The sequence below is a fragment of the Nematolebias whitei genome, chromosome 19 (genome assembly GCF_014905685.2).
Source record: "Nematolebias whitei isolate Nwh7 chromosome 19, NemWhi1, whole genome shotgun sequence".
NCBI classification, from domain to species: domain Eukaryota; kingdom Metazoa; phylum Chordata; class Actinopteri; order Cyprinodontiformes; family Rivulidae; genus Nematolebias; species Nematolebias whitei.
The window spans coordinates 31,953,555-31,977,907 of NC_056516.1; the positions used below are offsets into that span (position 1 = coordinate 31,953,555).

The following is a 24,353-nucleotide window of genomic DNA, read 5'->3' on the forward strand; positions in this document are numbered from 1 at the left end:
AGGCCGCAGAACTATAGAAGAAAATAACGAGAGAAATGACTATTAACAGTGTTTCACTGTTTATTCAAACAGTTACAGAATGAGCTTCACTTTGTTTATTAAGGCAACAAAAAAAAAAAAAAAACAGTAAGGCATGGCGAGACATTAACAATCAACATCTTGCCTGTGGAAGATAACGGTGAACATGTTGAAAACACTGAATCTGACCAGGACGACAAGCTAACTGCCAGTCTGAGCAGAGTCGGGACTAAATTTGGACAGCTGTGGCTGAGTGGTTAGAGCAGTCATCCTCCAATGCAAGAGTTGGGGGTTTGATTCCACCAGCAGTCACATGCCAAAGTGTCCCTGGGCAAGACATCAAACCCCTCATTGCCTCCGATGTGTGTCCCATCAGTGTATTTAAATTCAATTAAATTAAAAAATACTTTATTAATCCCAAAGGGAAATTAAATGTTGTAACTCATCATCCTGGTTTCATTAGAGTTGTTATAGATGCTGGTGGCTGTGGGCAGGAAGGACCTCTTGTAGTGGTCCATCTTAGAACAGATCTGAAGAAACTGGCTGCAGATGCTGAACTGTCTACTTGGACTTGGTGAATTTCTCGGTCTTCTTGGGCAGCAGGACCAACTGAATCTTGGGCAGAACCCCTCCCTGAGCGATGGCCTCTCCTCCCAACAGCTTGTTGAGCTTCTCGTCATTGTGGACAGCCTTCTGCAGAGGTCAGTGGATGATCCTGATCTTCTTGTAGTCACGAGCTTCGTTTCCCACCAGCCCAGGATCTCGGCGATCAGGTACTCAAGCACCACCGCCAGGTAGACAGGGATGCATTCACGGCACCTCCTTTTTAACTCATTTGTGATTTGGGGTTGTAGCTGAGGTATTATTTGAGGTTTGTATGAATGTGATAAAGCACTGATTATTCTTTATATAGATCTAGTAGAGTGCTGTATGAATGGGTAAATGAGGGCACAGATTGTAGTGTAAAGTGCTTTAAGTATCTTGATAAGATAGAAAGGTGCTATATAAGTGCAGTCCATTCCATTTAAAGTGGATCGCTGTCATCCGAAAGAAATCTTATTCTCAAAGCAGTTCATAAAAATCAGCATCAGTTTAGCACAGAGGTGTCCAGTCCAATCCTGGCCCTCAAGGGCCACTATCCTCCTTGTGTTAGAGGTTTCTTAGCGCTAACACACTTGATTTGAATCAGTGGGTGATTACCAGGCCTCTGCAGAACATGAACAGGTAATTCAGCCTGAATCAGGTGTGTTGGATCACTGAAATAAGAAAAACCTACAGGATGGTGGTCCTTGAGGACCAGGATTGGACACTGCTGGTTTAGTGTTACACTGTTAATAAATATATTAGCCAATCTGAATGAAGATCCTGCCATCCTACCATATAAATGTAATGACCTCCATGTTTGTTCATGTTCTGATGAAAGCAATCGGACTGAAACACCAGCGTGATGTTTTTTGATACGGCCCAGAAAGAAGTCAACCTTGTCCTAAAATCCTGCGTGAGTCCAATCTGTCCTTGGACATTTTACTTGGAAAAGAATCAAGGTGCTGCAATGACCCAACCAACCTCCAGACCTGAAACTGATTACAAAACTGTGCTGGGATCTCAAGGGAGCAAATACACAGAAAATGAACTGAACCGAAGCAATGAACGGGTCAAAACTGCAGCGCAACGATCTGAAAACTGAAACAAACAGAAGATCAAGTTCTCTACAGACGACTGTGGCTGCTCGCTTAAAACTTAATCAAGAACAAAGATGTTTGAAGCCAAAATGTGATTTTTTTTTTTTTGTTCTTGACAAACTGGTATATTAACAAATAAAATATCTAAACTTTTTTCCTTCATAACTTCATAAATGAAACAATTTACACAATTTAAAACGGGTATTAGATTTCACACAAGTGTATTTCAGTTGTTACTTTCATTTTCCTAAAAATGTCTAAAATAAGTAGGAAAATATCTGCATTTGTGCCCACTGCCAAAGGTGAAAAGATGATGCCTTTGACTGTGTGTGTATATACCATGAAATATGTCACAAATCAATGGACAAATTTTTACAGGAAGTACCGTATTTTTCGGATTATAAGGTGCATTAAGCGAAAGTAAAACGTTGACAGATTTTTGAGCGCCGTGTACCACATAAAATCAGTTTGAGGTCAGTAAGCACAACCAGAATTAATACATAAGGTGCCCTGTTGATTCTTGAGAAAATTAAAGGATTTTAAATGCGCCTTATACTCCAAAAAATAGGGTAATCATTTGGTTGACATCTGTAGCCGATTGACTTTTGGAGTTCCCTCCAATTCAAGATGGCCGCCACATCAAAGCAGTTCGTCAAACAGCGCAATGGTTATAACTTAGTTTTACAGATGTTTAGTTAAACTTGGGTGTGGTAGTAGCTGAGAATTATTCACAAAACTTACTCCAAGTGCAAACAGACTACATGGGATGTGCCTTTATTGCATGAAAGGCGGCGGGCGATATGCATTCCTCCAGGAAATGCTGTTTGTTTGATCACGACAAGGCATTAAATAATGGTTGTTGTTTTTTTTATTCTGTGAGGAACTTCAAATGATCCAGACAGTCTGCCGCTTCCAAGTGCTTTTAATATTCCTCTCCCTACCTATAGCTCTAATGTGCCTTTTATTTATATTCAGCATTTTAATAATATAACACACGAGTCTTATTGCAAAAACAAAAAGCTTATTGTGCAAGATTTATTTTTTTCACCCAAACTGATTATGTGCACACATTTCAGAAGGGCATGCTGATGTGCATGAGCACATTGTGCCTGAGAATGGGATTAATGAGTGGTGGGCCAGCAGCCGTGTTGTGTTGGAGCAGATTAATCTGCCGCTACAGCCTGGCACCGTCAACTACAGATATGATGAATGGGAGCTTAACGTGTGTCTGTACACACGTGCACACACACACACACACACACACACACACATGCACACAAAGTAAACAGGCATGCAATAATCCTGCAGAGGTCCACTTCATTTCACAGGTGGAGCTAAACTTCATGCCAACTCTCAGTCTGACGTTACCTCTGCTTCTTGCTCAAATATTAAAAATTATTTAGGGTTTGCTGCCAGAGTTGCTGCTTCTCTTCAGGTTAATTTACACTTTAATTTTTCCAGCCATCTCTCTCTGATGGGCCCATTTTTCTGCATCCACTGTGGAAAATTGGCACCGGGGAAAGTTCGCCTTCCAAAACTGCACAACTCTTACACAACCTGCAATGGATGAGATGATGTTATTCCAGATGTTAATCTGTGTGTTTGCATATTAAGCTTTGATACGTAGCTATGCATGCATGTCTACAGTATCCTGCAAGTATCCATGCATTGGTATTTATATATATATATACAGTAGTCCCTCGCTACTTCATGGTTCGTTTATCGTGGATTTGCTCTATCGAGGTTTCTCAAAATAAGATTAAACATGATGCACGATTGGCTGATTGATGGGTGAGCCGCACGATCGGCATGGGATTTTTATTTAAAATAAACAAATTATTTAGCATCTGCTGCACCTTTGTGCAGCCCATACTGCAGGATAAGCTTCCTACTGCAGCTGATCAGCTGTTCTCCATGCAGAGCGGAGAAGTGGGCGTGGCCAATAGCGCTTGCAGGTGGCAAAGAGCTGGAATCATGACATTCTGTGCTTTTTTAGAGTCTCTCTTTCGCTCTCATATATAACCTATATAGAATTAATAGCAGTAGCTCTGGTCACTGATCTACCAAGTGGAAGCTTTGTCCAACATTCTTTCACCATTTTTCAAAGTTGATTTTTTTTATACATCTAGATTATCCTAAAGTGGAAGAACAATAAATTGTTATGAGCCAAAACCAAAAATCAGCTGTCCGTTTCATCCATCAGCTGTCCTGATTTGGTTTAAACTGCTGAACATAAAACATGCGTCAACCGGATACAACAATTCAAGAGAGGATCAGTGAAAAAAAAAATAGTTTTGGTTCAAAATGCAACAGCATCCTTCTCAAAATAAGAAGCAAGATATAAAAATAAACTCCACTTAAAAGAACCCATAGCAGCTCAGGGCATCTCCATCACCACAACCTGCTGTGATGTGGCTCAGCTTGAAGCCTTTAAAGTAAATACTGACTGATTGTCTCAGTATAGAGCTGCTTACAACCCTGGAGCTAAAAAGCTACTGCACCCACTGCGCACCTGTTACTCAATGCTAATGCTAACGGCCAACTGAAGAAAAATAAGCCACTTATGATAATGGCAAGAAGAGCATAAGTAATGAAAACAGTCAGGCCAGAGATAAAGAGGCATAAATAATGAGCCGTTTCAGTCCACCGTTCGTCACAGCGGCAGAAGCCTCACACCGACTTCACTTCTCATGCGCTGCCATTTTGCTGATCATTATACAGCAGCTCTGTTGGGTAGCCACAGCTAACAACCTGCAGATAAAATGTGTAGACAGGAGCTTTTAATGTTGCGAAGGTGGGAAGAATGATTGAAATCCCCTGCAGGTTTGCTGTGAAGCCGACTAGCTGAATTTTCTAAGTCGTTATGGAAGCGGTTTTGATTTCAGACAGCCAACACCCAGCTTCAGTTGAAGAAAACTAAAAATAAAATCGAGTGAAAACTTGCTGGAAAAACCCAGGCTTTAAAACGCTCCTCGATCCTGCAAGAATATTTGCATTCATGACAGGAAGCGTTTGGCAATAATTCAGTTTGGGCCCGATTCTCTTGAGCAGTGGCTCTTAAACTTTTCGAGGAAGAAACGCTTCAATATTGGTCCGATGGTCCGTCCATGATTTAAGGCGACACATCCTGCCCATTAGAGTGAGGAACTGCTTCCTTTCTGTTCGTCATCACACAGTTTGTCAATCTCATCGCTATGGAAACATGGTTTAACTAATAATAGGAAACAATAGTGCCACTAAACATTTTTAATACCATAAGAAACACTTTTAACTTTAACTTTTCATGCTTTTACATGTAAAACCTTTAAACAAAAAAAGGGTGTAACCATAGTTTTAACCACAACTACTAGGGATGCACGATATTATGGGCATGGTATTGGTATCAGCTGATCTTAGCGATAAAGTTAAATCTCGGACATCGGCCAATCCATCAGAATAAGTCACTGATATAAAAGGTGCTGCTTTTGTAATATATACGTTATATATTTATATAGCGTTACATCATTTTCAGACCCTTTTTGGCATCTACATTTGGTAGCAGGCCAAATTAAGATAGACCCTGCAGAATAATGTAGTATTTTAATTCCACAGCAGAGAAAGCTATGCAGTCTCTGTACGTAGGTCTAGGGGAAAAAAAAAAAAAAAAAAAAAAATCAGTATTGGTATCGGTTATCGGCCAAATAAGTTAACATATCGGCGTATCGGCATATCGGCCAAAAATCCAATATCGTGCATCCCTAACAACTACACACATGCAGCACGCCGATGTCCCCTGTCGCTGAGGGATTTAAATGGTGAAAGTTTGTCGTTTTTGAGACGAGTGTTTTTCTCCTCTGGAATTGAACAGGGATTGCATGTAAACCTTAATGGTTTTGGTGTAAGCTGTTCAAGTGGAGCCACTACTGGTAATAGCTAGGGCTGGACAATAACTCGATATCAATATATATCACGATATACTTTTATTCAATAACGATGATATGAGTTTTAAGCACATTTTCGATATTTCGATATACATTACGCCAGGATTACAGCGTTTCACTGATGCATTTCTTTTTCTGCGGTCGCGTCAAACCAAACAGAGAAAGCTGCGACACACAACTACCCAAGTGCGTGGTGATGTTTGTTTTATTTTTTGTATTATTTTATATTGCTTATATCGATATCGGAAGTAAATGAGTCGCCGAGGCTCAATGGGATTAACTTGTATAAATAAAAGGTTGAATAAATATAGTTAGACCAAAATTAAGAAATATATTGTGATAAAAGTTTTGGCCATATTCATTCATTCAACCTTTATTTATACAGGTAAATCCCATTGAGCCTCGAGGACTCATTTACAGTAGTAATAACACAAGAAAGGAAACCAAAAAATTAAAAAGGTGCTGAATCAGTTACAATCTTTAGCTGCGCATGGGGGCAGCCATCTTGGATTTTCACAACCCAATTTTCAGTAATGACCTTTCTTACGCCAAGACGCAACCACTCACCAAAACGGAAGTTGGTACCTCACTTATTATTCCAAGTTATCCACAAGTTGAATTGGACGGCGGGCATTGCCAAGTCCCCTCTTCACTCTTCTACGGCAGACAATCCACCCCAAACTCTTTAACGACTAATCTCTGTATCAATCTGTAAACTGACTTGTTAGCAACATGTTCTTTACATCCATCTTCATGAAATGACACTAAAGTGTAGCTTCCAAGTTTATGTTCCTGTAGATTCTCTGAATGTCCTTTTCTCTGGTAAAGTGCAGCTTTTTTAAATTTGTATTTTTTTTATGGCCGCAGCCTTTGGTGCCTGTTGAATACATTCATCGCTCCAGGGCCGTTGAGGCTCGTTGCTGCTCGTCCTCGACCGTCCTCAAACCGTGTTCGTCACCTTTCGTCCTTTTCCCTGCCTCATCAATTATACATTTTGTGTCCCGAGTCAGACCCTCCAGTGTTTGAAGAGGTCTTGGTCAGAACTGCCGTTATTTTCAAGCCGGAGGAGCGATGGGTCTGACCGACCGAGAGGATGGAAAACTGAAATGTAGCGGCTCAAGTGTGAGCTGCAGGAAACGGCTCCATTTAACCACTAATATTACAGCCCATTAATTATTCAGAGTGCGGCCTGATGACACCGTGCATCAATGAGTAATGTGAGCTGGTTATTACATTTTCCCAGATTATCAGTGTGTTAAGAGTTCAAATCAAACTGTACTACACAGCCATGGAAACTTTATTTTAAATTAAAGTAAATGAGTACTAAGTTTGGTCTGGGGAGCCATTTGTTTTGGTTTTCCAACATTTTTTTACTTGTTCGAAAGGGAACTTTAGTTGTTTGCTTTCAGAAGCACATTACATGAAGTCCATATGAAAATTGGGAGCATATGCTTTTAAATGATGTATTATTAAAGAAAACGATTTGACATTTAGTTTACTGAATATATACAAATGTAATTCACGTGTAACAGTATATTTTTAACACTTGACTGTTCCTACATTTAAATTAAATGCCAAACATTCCTTGAAATAACGCTAACCATCATTTTTCACGCAACTGTTTTTTATCCAGATCCACTTTTGATAAAAAATGGAGGGTGTGTGTGTGTTTTGATCAAACCTGAAAATTAACATTGTGCACAGCTGTGTACTATAGTGTGAGATGGCACGCTCAGAGTGTGTGTTAATGATTCTCAGCCACCACTACGTCCAACGTGAGCACAATATCTGTAAAACTGACTGAGGTTTCAGCCAGAGGGTGTTGGCTAATGTATTTTAGCTGTGGTGGCCATCTTGAAAAGGGCTGATTCCCGTAGTCATTCAGCTGCAGATGTGCATCCAATTTTGTGTTAGTGGTTAATGAGATATTTTTAAAAGAAACCGACTAAAACACATAAAAACTATAATCATCTGGCAATAGATAAGAGAAAATCTGTTAATAAAGTCAAAGTTAAACTAAATGTAGCGTTCCTTAAAGCAGGACTATTCAATTAAATTACTCAGGGGGTCACATTTACTGAAAGCCAAGAGCTCAGGGGCCAAACATCCATCAGTTATTGTCATTAAGTGAGTTTGTTTATGATCAACATCTAGTTTTATTTTTAAATGATTTGGCCCCTGGGACACTAGTTAAATACCCCTACCATGAAGGAATGCATGTTGCTCTCCACATTGGGGCATTTTAAACCAAGATCTTTATGCTGAAAAAGTTTTGTATCCTCCAAAAACAAGTGGACACATTAACCATTCGTGGTAAAACATGGAGCTTCAAGACAGCTCATCTGATATTTTAAGTTATTTCTATAATTCCATCAAGACCATGTCAAACTGAAATGAGAGGGATTGCATTTCCTGCGAAAACACAGTCTGACTGCTTACTGCAGAAGAACTTGCTGAAAAACAGCTGAAAATTAAAAAAAAACATGCGAAATGTAGCTAAAATGGAAGAACATGCCTAAATTAGCAGAAGAAATCAGAAATAATGCATATTTGCTGAATTTGATTTAAATAAGCAGAAATGAGCACAAATGTTAGGAAATTAGCAAAAAAACAAACTAAATGAAATAAGCAAAAAATAGCTGTTAAGGCAGAAAGAAGCTTAAACTACCAGATGGAAGAAGAACTGAAATGAGCTGGAAAATGTGGAATTAGCTGAAAAAGCTTAAATTACTATAAAACAGCTAAATAGTAGCTGAAATAGCAGAAAAAGTTGAAACTAGCAGAAATAAACTGAAAGGAGCACTGCATTTCCTGAAATTAGCAGATAAGGCTCAAAGTAGCAGCATTACAACGAAAACTTGAATTTATCTCAAAACAGCTAAAAGCAGCTAAAATGTTATTAATAAGGTAGCTGAAATGGTAGAACAAGCTTAAATTAGCAGAAGAAAGCAGAAAGAACATGTTTGCTGAAAGAAGCAGAAAGGAGCACAAAAAAGGATATTATCTGAAAAAAACTGAAATGAGCAAAAACCAGCTGAAAGGTAGCTAAAAAGGCAGAAAACAACTTAAATTGCAATACGCAAGTGGAGAGCGCAAATTTTGCTGAATTGAGATGAAAAAAGTTGAAATGAGTGCAAAAAATGTGGAATTAGTTGAAAAGGCTAAAATTAGTATAAAACAGCTAAATAGTAGCTGAAACAGTTGAAAAAGCTGAAACTTGCAGAAATAAGCTGAAAGGAGCATAAGCTGAAATTAGCAGGGAGAAGTTAGAAGAAGCACAAAAATGTTGTAGTTAGCAAAAACAATCTGACAGGAGCACAAAACGGCTTAAATTAGCTGAAAGTAGCTGAAAAAAAAAAGTTTTAATTTGCACAAGGAAGCTGAAAGAAGCTGAACCAGAACAACATGTGAAAGGAGCAGTAAGAGGTTGTAAACAGATCTAAAGATGTGAAGGATGTAAAATGAGCTCAATTCATTTTCTATGAGAAAAAAAAATGGAAGAAAAGGCTAAATATTTCAAAAAGCTAAAGTTGCACCAATACTAAAAGTCACAGCAGGATTGTCCTGAAAGAGCTGAACGTTTTGATTTATGATTTGTTGAAATAGCTTAAGAACTGCAGGATTAGAATCGCGCCTAAAACTTACTGAAGAAAAATGGATCACAATAGTGTGAATGCTTCATAAACATTCACACAATAAACAGAAAAAAATGTGTTTGTGTTATAAGAAATGTTTTGTGTGGGCACATTTTGACTAATTTTATAATTCTGTACTACCAGCCCAGCTGCTGCTTCAATCAGCATCTAATTCAGACATTGAACGCCTCTCGGTTCGTTTTAAGACAGAAAATAAACACCCGTACGCTCGTCAAAACTTTGGAGTGATTACAAAGTTATTGGAAACTTTGATTAATTTTGCAAGTTTCTCTCCACAAAAACACTTTGTCTTTGTGATTACCACGGATTAGGGACTAATATGCAATTATGCCCTAATAAGATTTAATGCGTTTTTAATAGCAGCTCTGCGTTAAAGTCAAATTTGCCGTTCTGTCCGTTTGGTGGGGGTTGAAGGTGAAGACTGAGGAAGAGGCTTCTTGGCAGAGGAGGAAGGACGGGAGATGCTTCTTTGGCAGAGGTTACAGGAGCCTCGCAGTGACGCAGCTGCTGCAAGCTGAAGTCCTCCAATGCTAAAATGTAGCGACCCGCCATGACACGCAGTAAAACGCATTTCTCTCGCTGCTCTTTTATGTCAGACGAGGGGAGGACGTTAATGTCTACTTGAATTATGATCTGGAAAAGAGACTCCTTATTGATTTGCTGCTCCGTGAAAGGAATGACTACATCGCAGACATAAGCGAGATTAAACATCGCCGACAGCCGGAAAGAGGTTCGAGGATTTTGTTATGGGTGAATGCAGAAAAAATAAATAAATACGAAGCAGGGAAAAAAAAAAATCATGCATAAACAATCCCCAACAGGTCGCATCTTCTGACTGAATCTACTCCGAGCAGATAATCTCCAAACTCGGATGCACGCCTGCATTCTTCAGCGAACGTACTCAGACTGTCTGCACGTGATTGTCCTCCATTTGTTTGCCTTGTTTATTCTAATAGGCTGTTGGAACAAAAACATATCTGCAGAATATTTCAAAGATTGATTGGGATGTAAATTGCCTCGAGAGTTCAATCGGTGTGGCTCGGCTCGTTTTAATTGGCTTCTGTTAATTAATGCCCGATGTGAAGACAAACTGAATTACTTGCAGATTTTGTGCATGTCATTATCTCCTAATTGTTGCAGCAGGAAAGCGTGTGTATGTGTGTGTGTGTGTGTGTGTGTGTGTGTGTGTGTGTGTGTGTGTGTGAATGGATATTTGTTAACCCTTTCCTCCCTTGCATTACTCTTGAAAGATTATCTTCCCTTAAGAGCTTACACGGGTCATTAGGTTATTAAACCGTCAGCTTCGAATGTTTTCATTAACTCAAAGACCAACAGGAAGAACAGGTTTAAAGTTTAAAATAAATTAAGCTTCTCTGAAACACTGAGGTGTCTAATCATGAAGGTATAGTTCATCTCCGACAGCCAATTGACCATAAAAAGAGCTATAACTGGTCAGTGATACAGATACTGAGCTAAAGTTAGATTTGATGGTAGCTGAGGGTCATTTACAACAAACTTTGAGAGTTAAATCTCTTAATAATGCTTGAGATTGTGCATATTGGTATTTTCAAAGTTGATGCAAAACAGCTGCATGTCCATTTCGTCTCCACAGAAGATCTTTGTCTAAACTGGCATGAAAGGCAGAGGATAAAAAAAAATTAAAATCTTCAGGCTGAATTTATTTTACACACCTAGACCTGAGCTTTATCATCATTCAACATCATGGAAGCATCAGTTTAATCCCTCTAACATCATCAGATTGGACGGATTTAACAACACATGCTCCCCTCCTTCGCATTTTTATATCTGACTGAAATCTGTGCAGGCCACATTCAAAATGACAGAAATACATGGTGGCAACTGAGAACTTTAATCCCTGCGATATGCATTACTTTCTAAAATAGTTAAAATCATACTTGTTTGATAGATCTCAGTTTGTAAATCTAAATAATTAATCTTCTTCATATACCAAAGTTAGTCATGGAGTTCCTCAGAGTTCAGTGCTTGGACCACTTTTCTTCATCTTCTATATGCTTCCATTAGGTAACGTTATTAAACAGCGTGGGATAAATTTTCATTGCTATGCTGATGATACACGGTTATATTTGTCCATGAAACCCAATGAATCCAATAAATTTAAGTTAATCATGTCTTAAAGACGCAAAAACATGGAAGAGCCATAATTTTCTGCTTTTAAACTCAGACAAGACAGAGGTTGTGGTTTTTGAACCTGAGCATCTTGGGAATAAATTTTGTAGTCTTTCACTTTCTCTGGATGGCATTAATCTGGTCTACAGTTCTAAAGTTAAAAACATTGGTGTTATTTTTGACCAGGACACGTCTTTTAACCCCCATATCAAAAAAGTTACCCACCTGCGTAACATCGCTAAGATTAGAAACATCCTGTCCAAAAATTATGCAGAAAAACTGCTCCATGCATTTATCACCTCTTGACTGGACTATTGCAATGGTTTGTTATCTGGGTGTCCACAAAAGTCTTTAAAAAGTCTTCAGCTGATCCAAAATGCTGCTGCCAGAGTTTTAATGGGAGTTGATAAGAGAGAACATTCTCCAGTTTTAGCTTCTCTCCATTGGCTCCCCATCAAATTCAGAATAGAATTCAAAACTTAGCTCATCTTCTATTATAGATCTTACGGTTTCATATTTTCCTAACGGAGCACTTCACTCTCAAACTGCAGGTTTAGGTTTAATAAAAAGCGTTCACAGGAACTACTGAAAACTTTACTATAGGAGTCGTTTTAGAACAGTTCAGTCTGGTCAGAAATAAACTTTTCCTCCAAACTGAGATTGTATGTGTATCTACAACAGGTAAGATATTGATTCTTCATAACACTTTTTATAGAAACCCACCTCAAAAGATCTGAACTATTGCTTTATATGCTGAATTTCTTTGTAAGAACTCAACCCGCAAGTGACGACTATTCACCTTTGATGCAACAACTGCCTGGATGTTTTAAGACAAATTGTTTTGCTGGTAACTTCTGCGATTCCTTTGAGCGTATTTTTCTGAATCATTACACCAAATCATCTATTTGGCAAATAGATCATTTAGACTCCAAATCATTAAACTGCCAAAAAAAAAAAACAGCTCAAACTTAAATTTCAAAGGTGATTCATCAGTGGTTGACGGCTCATGCGCCAAAAAAAATGAGAACACAGATCCTTAAGTGCTTCTTTTTCCAGTTAGATTCAACCTGATGCAGCAGATCAGTGAGGATGCAATGAACTGTGGGTCGTCTCTCGGCCGTCTCTGCAGCTGATGAGACGTGTGCGACTTGTGGTGCAAAGCAGAAAGATTCGTATTTTCAGACCATTAAACAGAGGATGTTAAAGCTGCGCGCAGACATACAGCGGTCAAAACGCATCAAAGGGTAAAATAGAGAGTCGTTGCGCCGCTCGGCGATTTATCTCGCCAGCCGGTCACTGAATCGAGGAGGTCCTCAACAGCAACAAATAAACATATTAGTGTGATCAGTCGTGCTCTGAGAGGGACGACAGCGTTGCAAATTAACGATGCTCTGTTGCCATGAGGACCGGAGGGCTGTTATACCCAGGGTGACCTTGAAGAGCCTCTTCATGGGAGTGATTGACGTGGCAGCTGTCGCCAGGGAGACGCCGACTGTGAGACGGGAGGGGTCGACAGACAGGTGGTGTCGTGCGGCAGCGCTGCAGGTGGAAGACACTGGGTGTGGAGCACACCTGGGAGGCGCGGAATAAAATCTGCTTTCACCGAAATAAATAAATAAATAAATCACATCTGTGACCGGGGGTTTCTGAGAAAAACTGCGATGAAGTGGAACCTGATGTCATCGCCACAGCAACACAAAGGAAGTGGAACTGTAAGTAACGTAACCAACACAACCCAGCTGGTGGTCTGGGTTCATGCCATTTTTAAATCACCCCCTGCCAAAGGGATACTGCCAGTACAAACAGCGCGCAGCTCAGCTGTGCTACGTATATATACTGTACAGTACTGCACAGTTTTACTCACCAGCTCTGCAGAACAGCAGCTCTGTTCTGGTCAGGCTCTGTTCCGGTTCTGCAGACCGGAACAGAGCGTTGAAGCCTGTTCCCTGCAGCGTTGAAGCCCACCGCCCCACGTCCAGGTTGATGGGCGCGTGGATAATTGAGCTTCAGGATTATTTGCGACTTTCGTGCCAGTTCTGTGAGCTTAATAGATAGATTGTTACTTCTGAATTCGTGTTGCAAAACTTTCCCTCCATTCTGACAGAAAGCAGCATCCGGAAGCACTGTTGGCTTCTGGGTAGTGTAGTTCATTTGACTGGCATTACAATATAGGCTTATTGAAAAAAATCAAATAAATAAATACAAAATGGCAGCGCCTGTCTGAAGTTTTTTTTTCACGAAAGTTGAACAATGAGGTAGCGAGGGACTACTGTGTGTGTGTGTGTGTGTGTGCGTGTGTGCGCATATCACACACACACACACACACACACACACACACACGAGTTAAATATATCTGCTACAGAGTATTTTGTTGTATTGTGTTCACCACACCGACCATGGAGCAGAAAAAAAAAAAAGACAGGAGGTATCTGAGCAGCTCAGAAAGAAGATTTTAGATATGCATGTTAAAGATTAAAGCTACAAGACTATCCCCACGCAGGTTCATGATCCTCTGGCCACAGCTGCCAATTTTATTCAATAGTATAAAGCTCATGGGACTGGAGCCAATCTCCCAGGATGTGGACCTAATAGGAAATGCAACCCCAGGTTAATAAAATGGAGAGTGCCAATGGAAGAGAAAGGAGCTAAAGAAATCATGTCAAACTATTTAAACAAAACTTCAAGGTCATGGTTTCTGACCCCACCATCTGTAGTGTTTTGAATCGTGTGGCGCTTGAACTGAAGAATACCCAGAAGGACTAACTGTTGACAGAGAAACCCAAATAAACCAGGCAGGAATTTGCAATAAATGCATGACGACAATACTCAAATTTTCTGGGACTGAAACAGAAAACTGGAGCGTTTTTGGCTTCTGTGGTGTTCTTGTGATTACTGTGAACAAGTTTTTTTGCATCTTTATTTATTTTACTCCCTAAAATGGTACTCTAGAGAACCTTAAGAGTACTTCTACACTGGAAATAGGAGCCACGCACATTTCTGACTCTGAATACTGAGGATTATTCCAGCGGTAGTCAGAAGCATCTCATGCATTTTGAAATCCTTTACATCCATTTACTCCCACACTAACTGATCCTGTTTGTAAACCTAATAAAAAATTGGTCTGGTTTTGCCCTCTTCTGATAGAAGGGTTAAGTAGTTGTAGTGTGCAAAGAAAGAAAAACTGCTATGATAGATTTTTTCCTCTGAAATGGTTTGTTTTCAAAGCAGAAGTGAACAGAAACAGTAATTCTATTAAAGTTCGAGTACTCCTCTGTTTTTGTGGTCCATACCGACTCTTGAAAAAACGTACCCGTGATGTCGTGCTGTTTGAAAGAATCGCTGTAGATCTGGTGCTGATTGGGACAGTGCTTCTTCAGCCATTTGCACACATCCTGCTGGGTCCACAGAGCCACCGGCTTGGATAGCTTCACATATCCAGGCTGCACGAGAGAACAGACGGGGGAAGCATTCTGTCAGTTAACGGTTGTATTCTTAAGTAAAATATGAAAATATCACACTTGTTCTGCTGCAGCTGTGTTAAGCAAAGTACCAATAAAAGACAACATTATTAAAAAATTGCACAGTCAAATTGGTGTCACAACATTAACATTAATAAAACACAGATTTAGAGGAAAAATTCTGATAGCCAAGTCTGAGTGAAGCAAATCAGAGATTTACATGGCAAGTTTTCTTGGACACACGTCAATCATCTTAAAGCAGAAAACACTGCTCAATGTTTGGATTTTTTAAATTAAGTTAAACATCATGACTGAAGTATTCTTGTTTTGTAGGATGGTTAAAATTTTGTTTTGTAATTTGACAAAACTCTGACCCCTCTTATTCTCTTAACTGGTTTTAAAAGACTTATACTTCACCCACTTAAAAACTGGAAAAACAAAAAATATCCATCCATCCATCATCCATCTCTGTATACAGCAGTCCCTCGCTACATATGTACCTAGCGAGGCACCTACTTACCTACATACACACATACCTACATATACACACACACACACACACACACACACAAGACAGTAAATATGGATGTAAAATCTAAAAAGTAAAAAAAAAAAAAAATTTAAACATCTGTCCGGCAGCATAGACAGGAGTTTATAGGAATGTTAATGTGGTGTCTTGATAGATGACTGTTTGTGTACAAAAATAAATGTCAGTTAAACTCTTCTGAAAACAACAATCAGAACGTCACAAACTACTCTGTTCAGAGTTTTATTTTTAGACTTCGTATTTGCTTTTAATGCTGTGGACATAAATACACTCCAGCAGTACTTTAAAACAAACTTCAGATGAGCTGAAGTTTTATTTTAAGAATCAAAGACTTGAATCTGATGGACTTTGCGTCTTGTCTTTCATTGCCGTCTGTTGAAACATGGTAGCTGAAGGAGACAGACTCTTCATGTATGCCGATGATGCAGCTTTTTTGGTCTCACTTCTCTCCCTGTCCAAAGTTGGCTTGGATGGGGAACTGCCAACTCAAACAGGGGAGTTTGTCGGACAGTGGATGCAACACTCCACCTTTAGAGAGTCAAATCCGTCACCATGGCAGAGGTGACTGTGGTAGATCAAAAGCTTCCTGGTGACAGGGCACCAGGGCTGGAGATACTAAAGGCTCTGGACTATATGGGGCTGTTGGTTTACGTCTTTTCAATGTCACATTAAGAACATGGACAACATCTGTAGAACAGCAGACCTGGATGGTGGTTCTCATTTTTATAAAAGGGGACCAGTGAGTGTGTTCCAACTATTGAGGGATCACACATCTCAGCTTCCCCAGGAATGTTCAATTAAAGGTGTTGGGAGGGAGGCTCTGTCTGATTGTCAACACCTGGGAAAGTCTTGGGATCCTCCAAGAGGAGCTGGAGACCGTCTTTGAGAGGATATCTGGTTTTCCCCTCTTGGACCTGTTGCCTCTTCAGCCTGACCACAGTTAAATGACGGAGTAGATGGTTGGATCTCCTCACTATTTATGACCCACTCATTGCAAGATTAGAAAACAGTGTTGCTATGAAAGTTTTGAGCCATCTGCAACAACGGAGAGAGTGAGCAGACTCATAGCAACAGGTTATGTACTTTCAGTCCTCTGAAGTGTCAACTATGCTACTGGTTTTGATTGATTGCTACTAAAATTACAAACACAGAAACAATTAAAATCTCACGTCCACTCCCCTTCACTTCAATCTGCTCCATGGATGCCGTGAGGCGTTGCATAGCAATGAAAGCCTCCATCCTCCTGCAGCCAGAGAAATCTGGCAGCATTTCTTCAACTGCAGCTTCTCACTTGTTCTTCAGGTCCTCTCTATGACCTGAATTCAGTCTCGTATGGTCCTTGTCAGATCAGGCACACAGCCTTCTTCATTTTAGCAGCTTTTTTTTTCTTCTCTGAGCTCCCACTCACTCTATATCTAGCATCCGAGAGGAATCAGGAAGAGGTACCTGCAGGTGTGAGCATATGGTCTGTATCTCGCACATGAAGGTGAAATGATGGACAGTTCAACCAAGGAGGCAAGTATGGAGGCAGGTAGGCCAGGATGCAGCACATAATGTAAGCCCGCAGGAATTGATGTTCAACATACGGAGAAGGGACAGTACATTAACCACCAGAGAAATAAAAATTTTTGTGAAAATAAAGAAAGAATGACATTACTGAAATTAAGTTGAGTGAAAAGAAGCAGAACACAAGGTAAAAGGCTAAAAGAGCAAAGCAAAAGATAAAAGCTAAGAGCAGCAATGCACTAGCTAAGATCAGCAAAATGTTTGTTGCAGGTGAAAAAACAAAAATTACCTTGATGTGAATAATATCAAAAGGCTTGAAAAAAAAGCTACATGAATCAGAATAGCCATGAGGTAAAAGAAGCCAAATGTTAAGTAAAATTTAAAAATGTTGCAAAACAAATGTTAGCTAAAATCTAAAGTACAGCTGGACCCGTCATTCTGTGTCCGGTTCTCCTTCCTGTTGTCTCAAATCCAGCCGGTCGAAGCAGATGGCCACTCGTCCTGAGCCTGGTTCTGCTGGAAGTATTTTCCTGTTAGAACGGAGGTTTTCCTTTCCACTGTCTCCGTTGTGCTTGCTCAGGATGGGAAACTGTGACAAAGTGAAGATTCAACGCAATCTGCTGCTTCCTTAGATAACTTTACCAAGTGTTTTTATGTATGTGAAGGTTTTTGAACGGTGCCCTGAGGTGACTTCTGGTGTGACTTGGTGCTATATAAATAAAATGAACTGAATTGAATTTAAAGTTTAAAAAAAAAAATACTAGCATAATGCTAAAAGTAGCAAAAACTTGGGTAACAATATCAAAAGGCTAATAAAAGCTACAAGAATCAGAATGGGTATAGATCAGTAGAAGCAAAACTGAAAAAAAGGCTAATGAAAAATCAAAAGAAGCTAAATGTTAGCAAAAAGCTAAACAGCCAGCCAGACAGACTTTATTAATCCCAGGGGGAAATTTGAGGCATCCAGTAGCATTTACTAATCATACAGAAATAAAGGTAATTAATACAGATTACAAACGTAGATAAAACATAAGTAGCAATATGCTAGCTTAGAGCAGGAAAAAAGTTAGCTAAATGCTAAAAGATAAAAAGCTGGACAGAAGTCTGTTGGAGTCAGCCTCCCCACCATCACAGACATTTACACCTCTAGATACAGGAAGAGGGCCACCTGCATCATGAAGGACCCCACTCACTCAGCACACACACTTTTTGACCCGCTCCCCTCAGGCAGAAGGTTGAGGAGCATTAAGTGCAGAACCACTAGACTGAGGAACAGCTTCTACCCTGAGGCTGTTAGACTCATGAGTCCCTAATCATGATGATCACTTTGAAAATTACTGTAAAAAAAAAAAATCACTGTAATGCCACTTGGTTGTTGATATGTGCTGCTGATTATCCATGATGCTGCTGATTTATTTCATGTTGCTGTGTTCATTCGTCCTCATCTGCTCACACAGACTCATGTTTCTTTACAATTTGTAATTTTGTTGGATGTAACTGGGACCCTGTGTACATAGTTTCATTCCACTTCATGTACCACATGTGATGTGAATGACGATAAAGAACCTTGAATCCTTGAAAAGAAAAAAAAAAACGTGAGCTAAAACCTAAAAGTATCAAAAAGCTAACTAAAAGTATATAAAATATTCAAGCTAAAAGCTACAGGGCTCTGAACAGTACCGATAAACCAAATGAAACAAAACATAAACAAAAAGCTAAAAGTAACAGAAAGAGAATTTGAACATTTTGATGAATGAAGGACAAAATTAGCACAAAGCATGCTAAAGTAGACTTTAAAAAAATGTATAAAAAATTAATTATAGAAAAAAAAACTAGTTTGTCTGCCGAATCAGCATTTAAACTATTAAAAGGTAACTTAGCTTAGTGCTAATTAACCCCGACTGGCTGCCCGAGGCGAGGAGGAGAGGAGGCCATGCTGGAGAAGGAGTGAGGGAACGGAGAGAGTGGAGGATGGCAGCAGGGCTGACAGAGGAGGCAGGGGAGTAAAAAGCCAAAGCTGCAGACTGACACAGGAGATTCTCATTTTCCATGAACCCATTTGTGAGTCAATGGCCATCTGTGTTTTACATTCGGCACTGATTTAGCCCATAGCCGTCTTCCCGGAGCCGGTACAAAAGGTGAGCTGCTGCCTTCCCGCCTGCCAGCCAGCAGCGCCAGAGGGCGAAGAGAAAAACAGAACAGAAGAGCACAATCACGCTGAAAGAGCTGCGTTCAAGAGACTGCGAGCCAATTAGTGAGCTGAGTGACAGCACAGGGTTGAGAGGAGAAGCTGCTTTACTTCTGAGGGGGAAACATGATAGATCAGACACACACACACACACACACATACATGTGCAAACAGGCAAACAAACAAGTCCAGAGAAACACGACGAAGTCCTCGAAGATGAAGACGAACATCATTTTATGTTGAGAAATGACGGTTTTGATCAAACCTCGAAAATGATACGCACCATTCATAATGATGTCATGAGATGCTGAAATTATATAAATCTGTAAAAACTGACGTATAATAATTTGTGCTGGCTAATAGTGATGCTCTGTGGTGGCCATTTTGAATTGGATTAATTATTCAATTGAAGAAGTACATGAAACGACTGCCTTCTGCAAGATTTGTTCAACTTCATCCAGTTGGTTATGTGATATTTTGCCAATACTGCACAACAAGCGCACAGAGACCTTTGATCAATAATAAAAAAAAATTAAAAAACTGCCTTTCTGTGCATGTATTCAGTTGTGCAAAGATTTGGGCTTTAATTAATATCTGAGGATCCAATTTAAGATCCCTTGTTACCTTAGCAACGGAACAAGGCCAACCCAGAAAATAAAAGCAACGAGGAAGGCCGTCTGGAGCGCAGACCACCTCAAAGAACGAGGTCAGAGTCTGGAATGAATCCCCCCCCCCACCCCAATAAAAACCGCAGCGGAGAGCTGTTACATACACAATGAAGCGTGTAATCATGAGAACACTGATAAGCATTTAAAGATCCAGTATGAACGCACTGGATTAAATTAATCAAGAGCCGATCACACGGCCGCGACGTTCAAAAACAAAGATCTGGGATCAAAAAGTAAAGGGCTTTGCAGAGAGACGTCACGTGACCGTGGGGGAGGAGGGCGCTGCACCAGAGCAGCGTACTGCTATAAAACTATAAGAACAGAAAAATGTAAAGGACAAAGTTTGAGGAGCTCATTTCTTCAAGGACATGAAAATATAAAGTATCAAGAAGTCCTAAAAGTTACAAATAATCATAATGTCATGAACAAGCTGACATTTTGTCATTAAAATTGCTGAAAATAAGGTTTTAGCAGTTAAAATAAAATGTGTAAATAATCGGACCGATGACTCAGCATTACCATGATAAACATAAGGGTGTACAGTTTTGATGACTTTATAGAAAGAGATTAAATTTAATCTGATTCAAAATTTTTCTCCAAGAACAAAAAAGAAGTTATTATTTTGTCTGAAAACAGTGTAAAAGAAAAAAGTTGTTTTCTTCAAAAAAAACAACAACATATGAGCAGATAATGTTTGCTGTTTGAAGCACAGCTGTGCTCAAAACAATGAAACTTCCAGTCTAATCTGCTAAAAAATAAAATAAAATACTGCGAGTGAAGCAGAAATAACGAGTGATCGAGTTTCTACAATTAAAACAAAATCAAACCAGTTGTCTGGTCTACGATAAATGTTTATACAGCCTCTCCAACAGAATTATGAGATACATTAATTAGATGGCTGAAGTTTATTTCTGGTTTCTGCTGAAATTATTACATGCATTTAATCAAACTTACTGCAAGGTTGCATGATTTATTTTTTCCATTTTTGCAGAGCAGGAATCACTGTCCCACACTGCCCCCTAGTGTCACAGCTGAGCACTGCAGGCAGGACAGAGCACTTCAACCATGTTGACTGAGTGAATGACTGAGACATGGAGCCTTGTGCTGTCTGCACCATCTCCACCGCACAGCTAATTAACAGCTCTGCCATGCTTACACCCCCCCCCACCCCCCACCCACACACACACACCCTCACCTTCTATTTTCTCTTTCTGCCTCGCTCAATTTTCACAGCCAAAACTGGCAGGAGATGAGAATTCCCTCTATTAATTTGCAAAATACATGAACAGAGGTGAGGCTAGGATACATCTCTGTGTGCGTGTGCACGTGTGTGAGTGCATGCATGTGAGTAGAATAACATGCTGGATAAATGATTGAGCCTTCATAAAGGAGCCTCTATTTGAAATTGGATTTACAAGCAATGCCAACTTTACTGAAGCACATCAGAGAAGGTACACAAGATCCCTCCGCAGTCCCCGACCTTGGGCTTCAGCGGGGTCTATAAAGCATCGCAGGGCGTGTTAACACCAAGCAAGATTGATTTACCTTGAGCTGGATGCCCATCATGACTCAGATATGGATGTTAAAGCCATCCACAGATGCTGAATGGCTGTTTTAGACTCCATTTTGGGCCTCGACTGAACGCAAGAAATCAGCTGACATGATGGAAATACAAGCAAATACAAACATCTGGATCCATTTATTTAGGTTTAATCTGAGCAGCTTGAATGGTGTTTTTAAATTCTCTTTATTCACAAAAAAAAAAAAAAAGGGACGAGTCAGTTTCACTAAAATATTGAATCGAACGAGGGCTGCACGCACTAGGCTTGTCACGATAACAAATTTTGCTGGGCGATTAATTATCTCAGAAATTATTGCGCTAAACGATAATATTGTTTGAAATTTGACAATAATTAGTAATTAACTTTTTACACAAAGGCACGGGTTTCAACCGTGAATTTTGGAGCTTCGACAAGACGAAGGTTTTTTCCCTGAGGTCGGCCTGTTAGCTTAGCTCGTAGCTTAGCTGCTTTTAACGATCCAAAAATGCAATTTTGGATCGTTAACAGATTTTAAAGAGAAAAGAGAAAGGGAGGAGTCAGTAAAGAACACCAGAGTTGAGCCTTTTGTCATCCAGTGTCTTAAGTAGAAAGAGAGCGAAACGAAGATACGATAAAGCTGGTAAATGAAAATGAAGTAGATAATTTTCATTTATCACGCGATTAATTAATTTATCGTTTATCGTGACAGGCCTAACTGCACATTAGAACGTTCCTGGAGAAACGATGACTGGGACTGCCACGTTGCGGCCACTTTTTAATTTTGATTTGACAGTACTATGTGTTGGGGTTCGCTCTCAGCTACCACCATACCAAATTTCAGTGCAGTCTGGGAAAAAAAAAGGTAATTTTTTCATTTGAAGCTATGGAGACCATCTTGGATTTTTGATTTGGATTCAGTATGGGATGGGGGATGTTCTCATCTATAACCTCCCCAAATTTCAGCTCTGTATGTGTAAAAATAGCTGAGTTAAAGACATCTAAATGTAGCTTTGGTGGCCATCTTTGACTATTTAAATGTCAATTACTCTCAGCTAGCAACACACCAAATTTAAGCTAAATAGCTCTAAAAACCCTCTGAGTTATATCTATTTGAAATTAGCTTTGGTGGACATCTTGACTTTTTAAATGCGTTCTGCATCACTGTCAGGTACCACCACACCAAATTTCAGCTCAGTATCTTTTTTAAAAAGCTGAGTTATCATATTTTTCCCCTTTAAGCTAAGGAGGCCATCTTGGATTTTAAATTTGCATTAAGAATGTATAACTTGCTCGGCTACGACCATACCAAATTTCAGCTCAATATATCAAAGAATGACTGTTCTAGTGAATTTTGAGTTTTGCGGTAGCTGTGGCAGCCATCTTGAACCAAAAAAGCTCTAACCGTTAATCAGCGTTTTGTTCAGAGACCGCTCCACTCCAGGTCATGTGACCTCACTGTGGCAGTTAGAGGCTGCTGAGTTCTCTCAGTGTTTTTCAATGAGAACAATGATGTCTTTAAAAAAAAGTGTCCTTTTAAAGTCAAAGTTTCTTTATTTGTCATTTGCAACGCATGTGGTACATGTGTGTACACAGGGTCCCAGTTACATACAACAAAAGTATAAAAAGGAGTATGTAAGAGTGCAAGGTATAAAAGTATAAAAGGGGTCGATCAGTCTTTTGGGCCGTGATCAAAGTTCTGAAAATTTGTCCCTCTATCAGTCACTGCAACAGATTCATAGAAGGTTTGATCAAGATGATCAACTCGTATGTAGATGATGCCACGTTATATTCATTTAAAAACGTCCAATTTCCCTCTTGATTATTTTATCAACTGCAACATTTAGCAGAGTTTTCGGAATCATTATCCAAAAATCTCCTTTCTGGTAGAGATCAGCAAAGGTTTTTGGTGCTTTGTACCATGAAGTGAAAATAAAAAGATTATAGCCAAAAGTGTGTATTTAACGTTGCTCATTTTCAGAAGATTGTTTTTTTATCCGTTTAGCGGTTAAACCTAAACATTATATTAAAAAAGGATTTCCAATGAATTTGCAGAAAGTCTGCATCGACTTCTTAAACTGCAGCTGTGGGCCGCACAAAATCAATCGATGGGCCGCAAATGGCCCTCGGGCCACACTTTGGACACCCGTGACTTATGAATATCAGCCTCTGTGATGTCAGAGTTTTAAACTCTTCAAAAGATCATCTTTAACTGAAAATCATATAGATGTTTGGGTCAAACCTTGTAAACGACGTAGACGTCATGCTTATGTTTGGGTTGACGATGACTTTTTGCTTTTTAACTCATTATCTTTAAAACTGAATTGTAGCCACTTTGAGCTGGTCAACGTTGACAGCAGTGGTGGCCATCTTGAAATGCAGCGACTCCAGGGTTGATCTGTTGCAGACGTTTATTGAATGATCATGTTTGAAAAGTTTGAAAACCCTCCCATCGGTTCAGATATTTTGCTAACAGACGACCAGGATTGACTCCCAACAGTTAAAAGGTTTAGGCTTCATTTAGGAGTTTTTCTTTTCATTAAACTTGGTATCTGTTAAAGAGGCCGAGTTAAAGCCATTTCTGTGGTTACTATAGCAGCCATCTTGAAATGGTTAGCCTCCAAAAATGTAACATCAAATAATCAGTTTTATTAAAATCTGCACATCTCTCAAATCATTTTGTGATCCTTTGTGTCTTTTAATCAAGTCAAAATGCCTCTAATTTGGTTTTAAAGGTGGGGAAATGAATTCTAACACTGAGGAAGAGGGTTGAATATTTTCTGTGATCAAATCTGATTTTATTCCATTTTAATTATATTTTACGACGACATACCGTCCAAAGATTCTGCGTCAATCAGTAATTATTGAAGCTTCAAAGACTCAGGCTGCCATTTCAGCGTGATTTAATCAAAGTTATCTTCTGCAAATATTAATGAACACTGTGACATATGGGTGTGTTTCATAACGGAACAGATTACTGATATTCATAATTTAAGTGTTAGACACTCGGTCTGCTGGAAGTTT

At 39.5% G+C, this 24,353-nt stretch overlaps 1 protein-coding gene across 1 annotated transcript in view; it reads right to left on the bottom strand.

Moving 5' to 3' along the window:
* The window catches only part of samd12 (sterile alpha motif domain containing 12), a 138,022-nt gene that overhangs the window by 81,648 nt on the left and 32,021 nt on the right, over positions 1-24,353 (bottom strand). Inside the window, exon 3 of the mRNA XM_037693445.1 lies at positions 14,735-14,864. Within this exon, the coding sequence (XP_037549373.1) occupies positions 14,735-14,864 (130 nt within the window). The remainder of the gene's footprint in view (positions 1-14,734; positions 14,865-24,353) is intronic.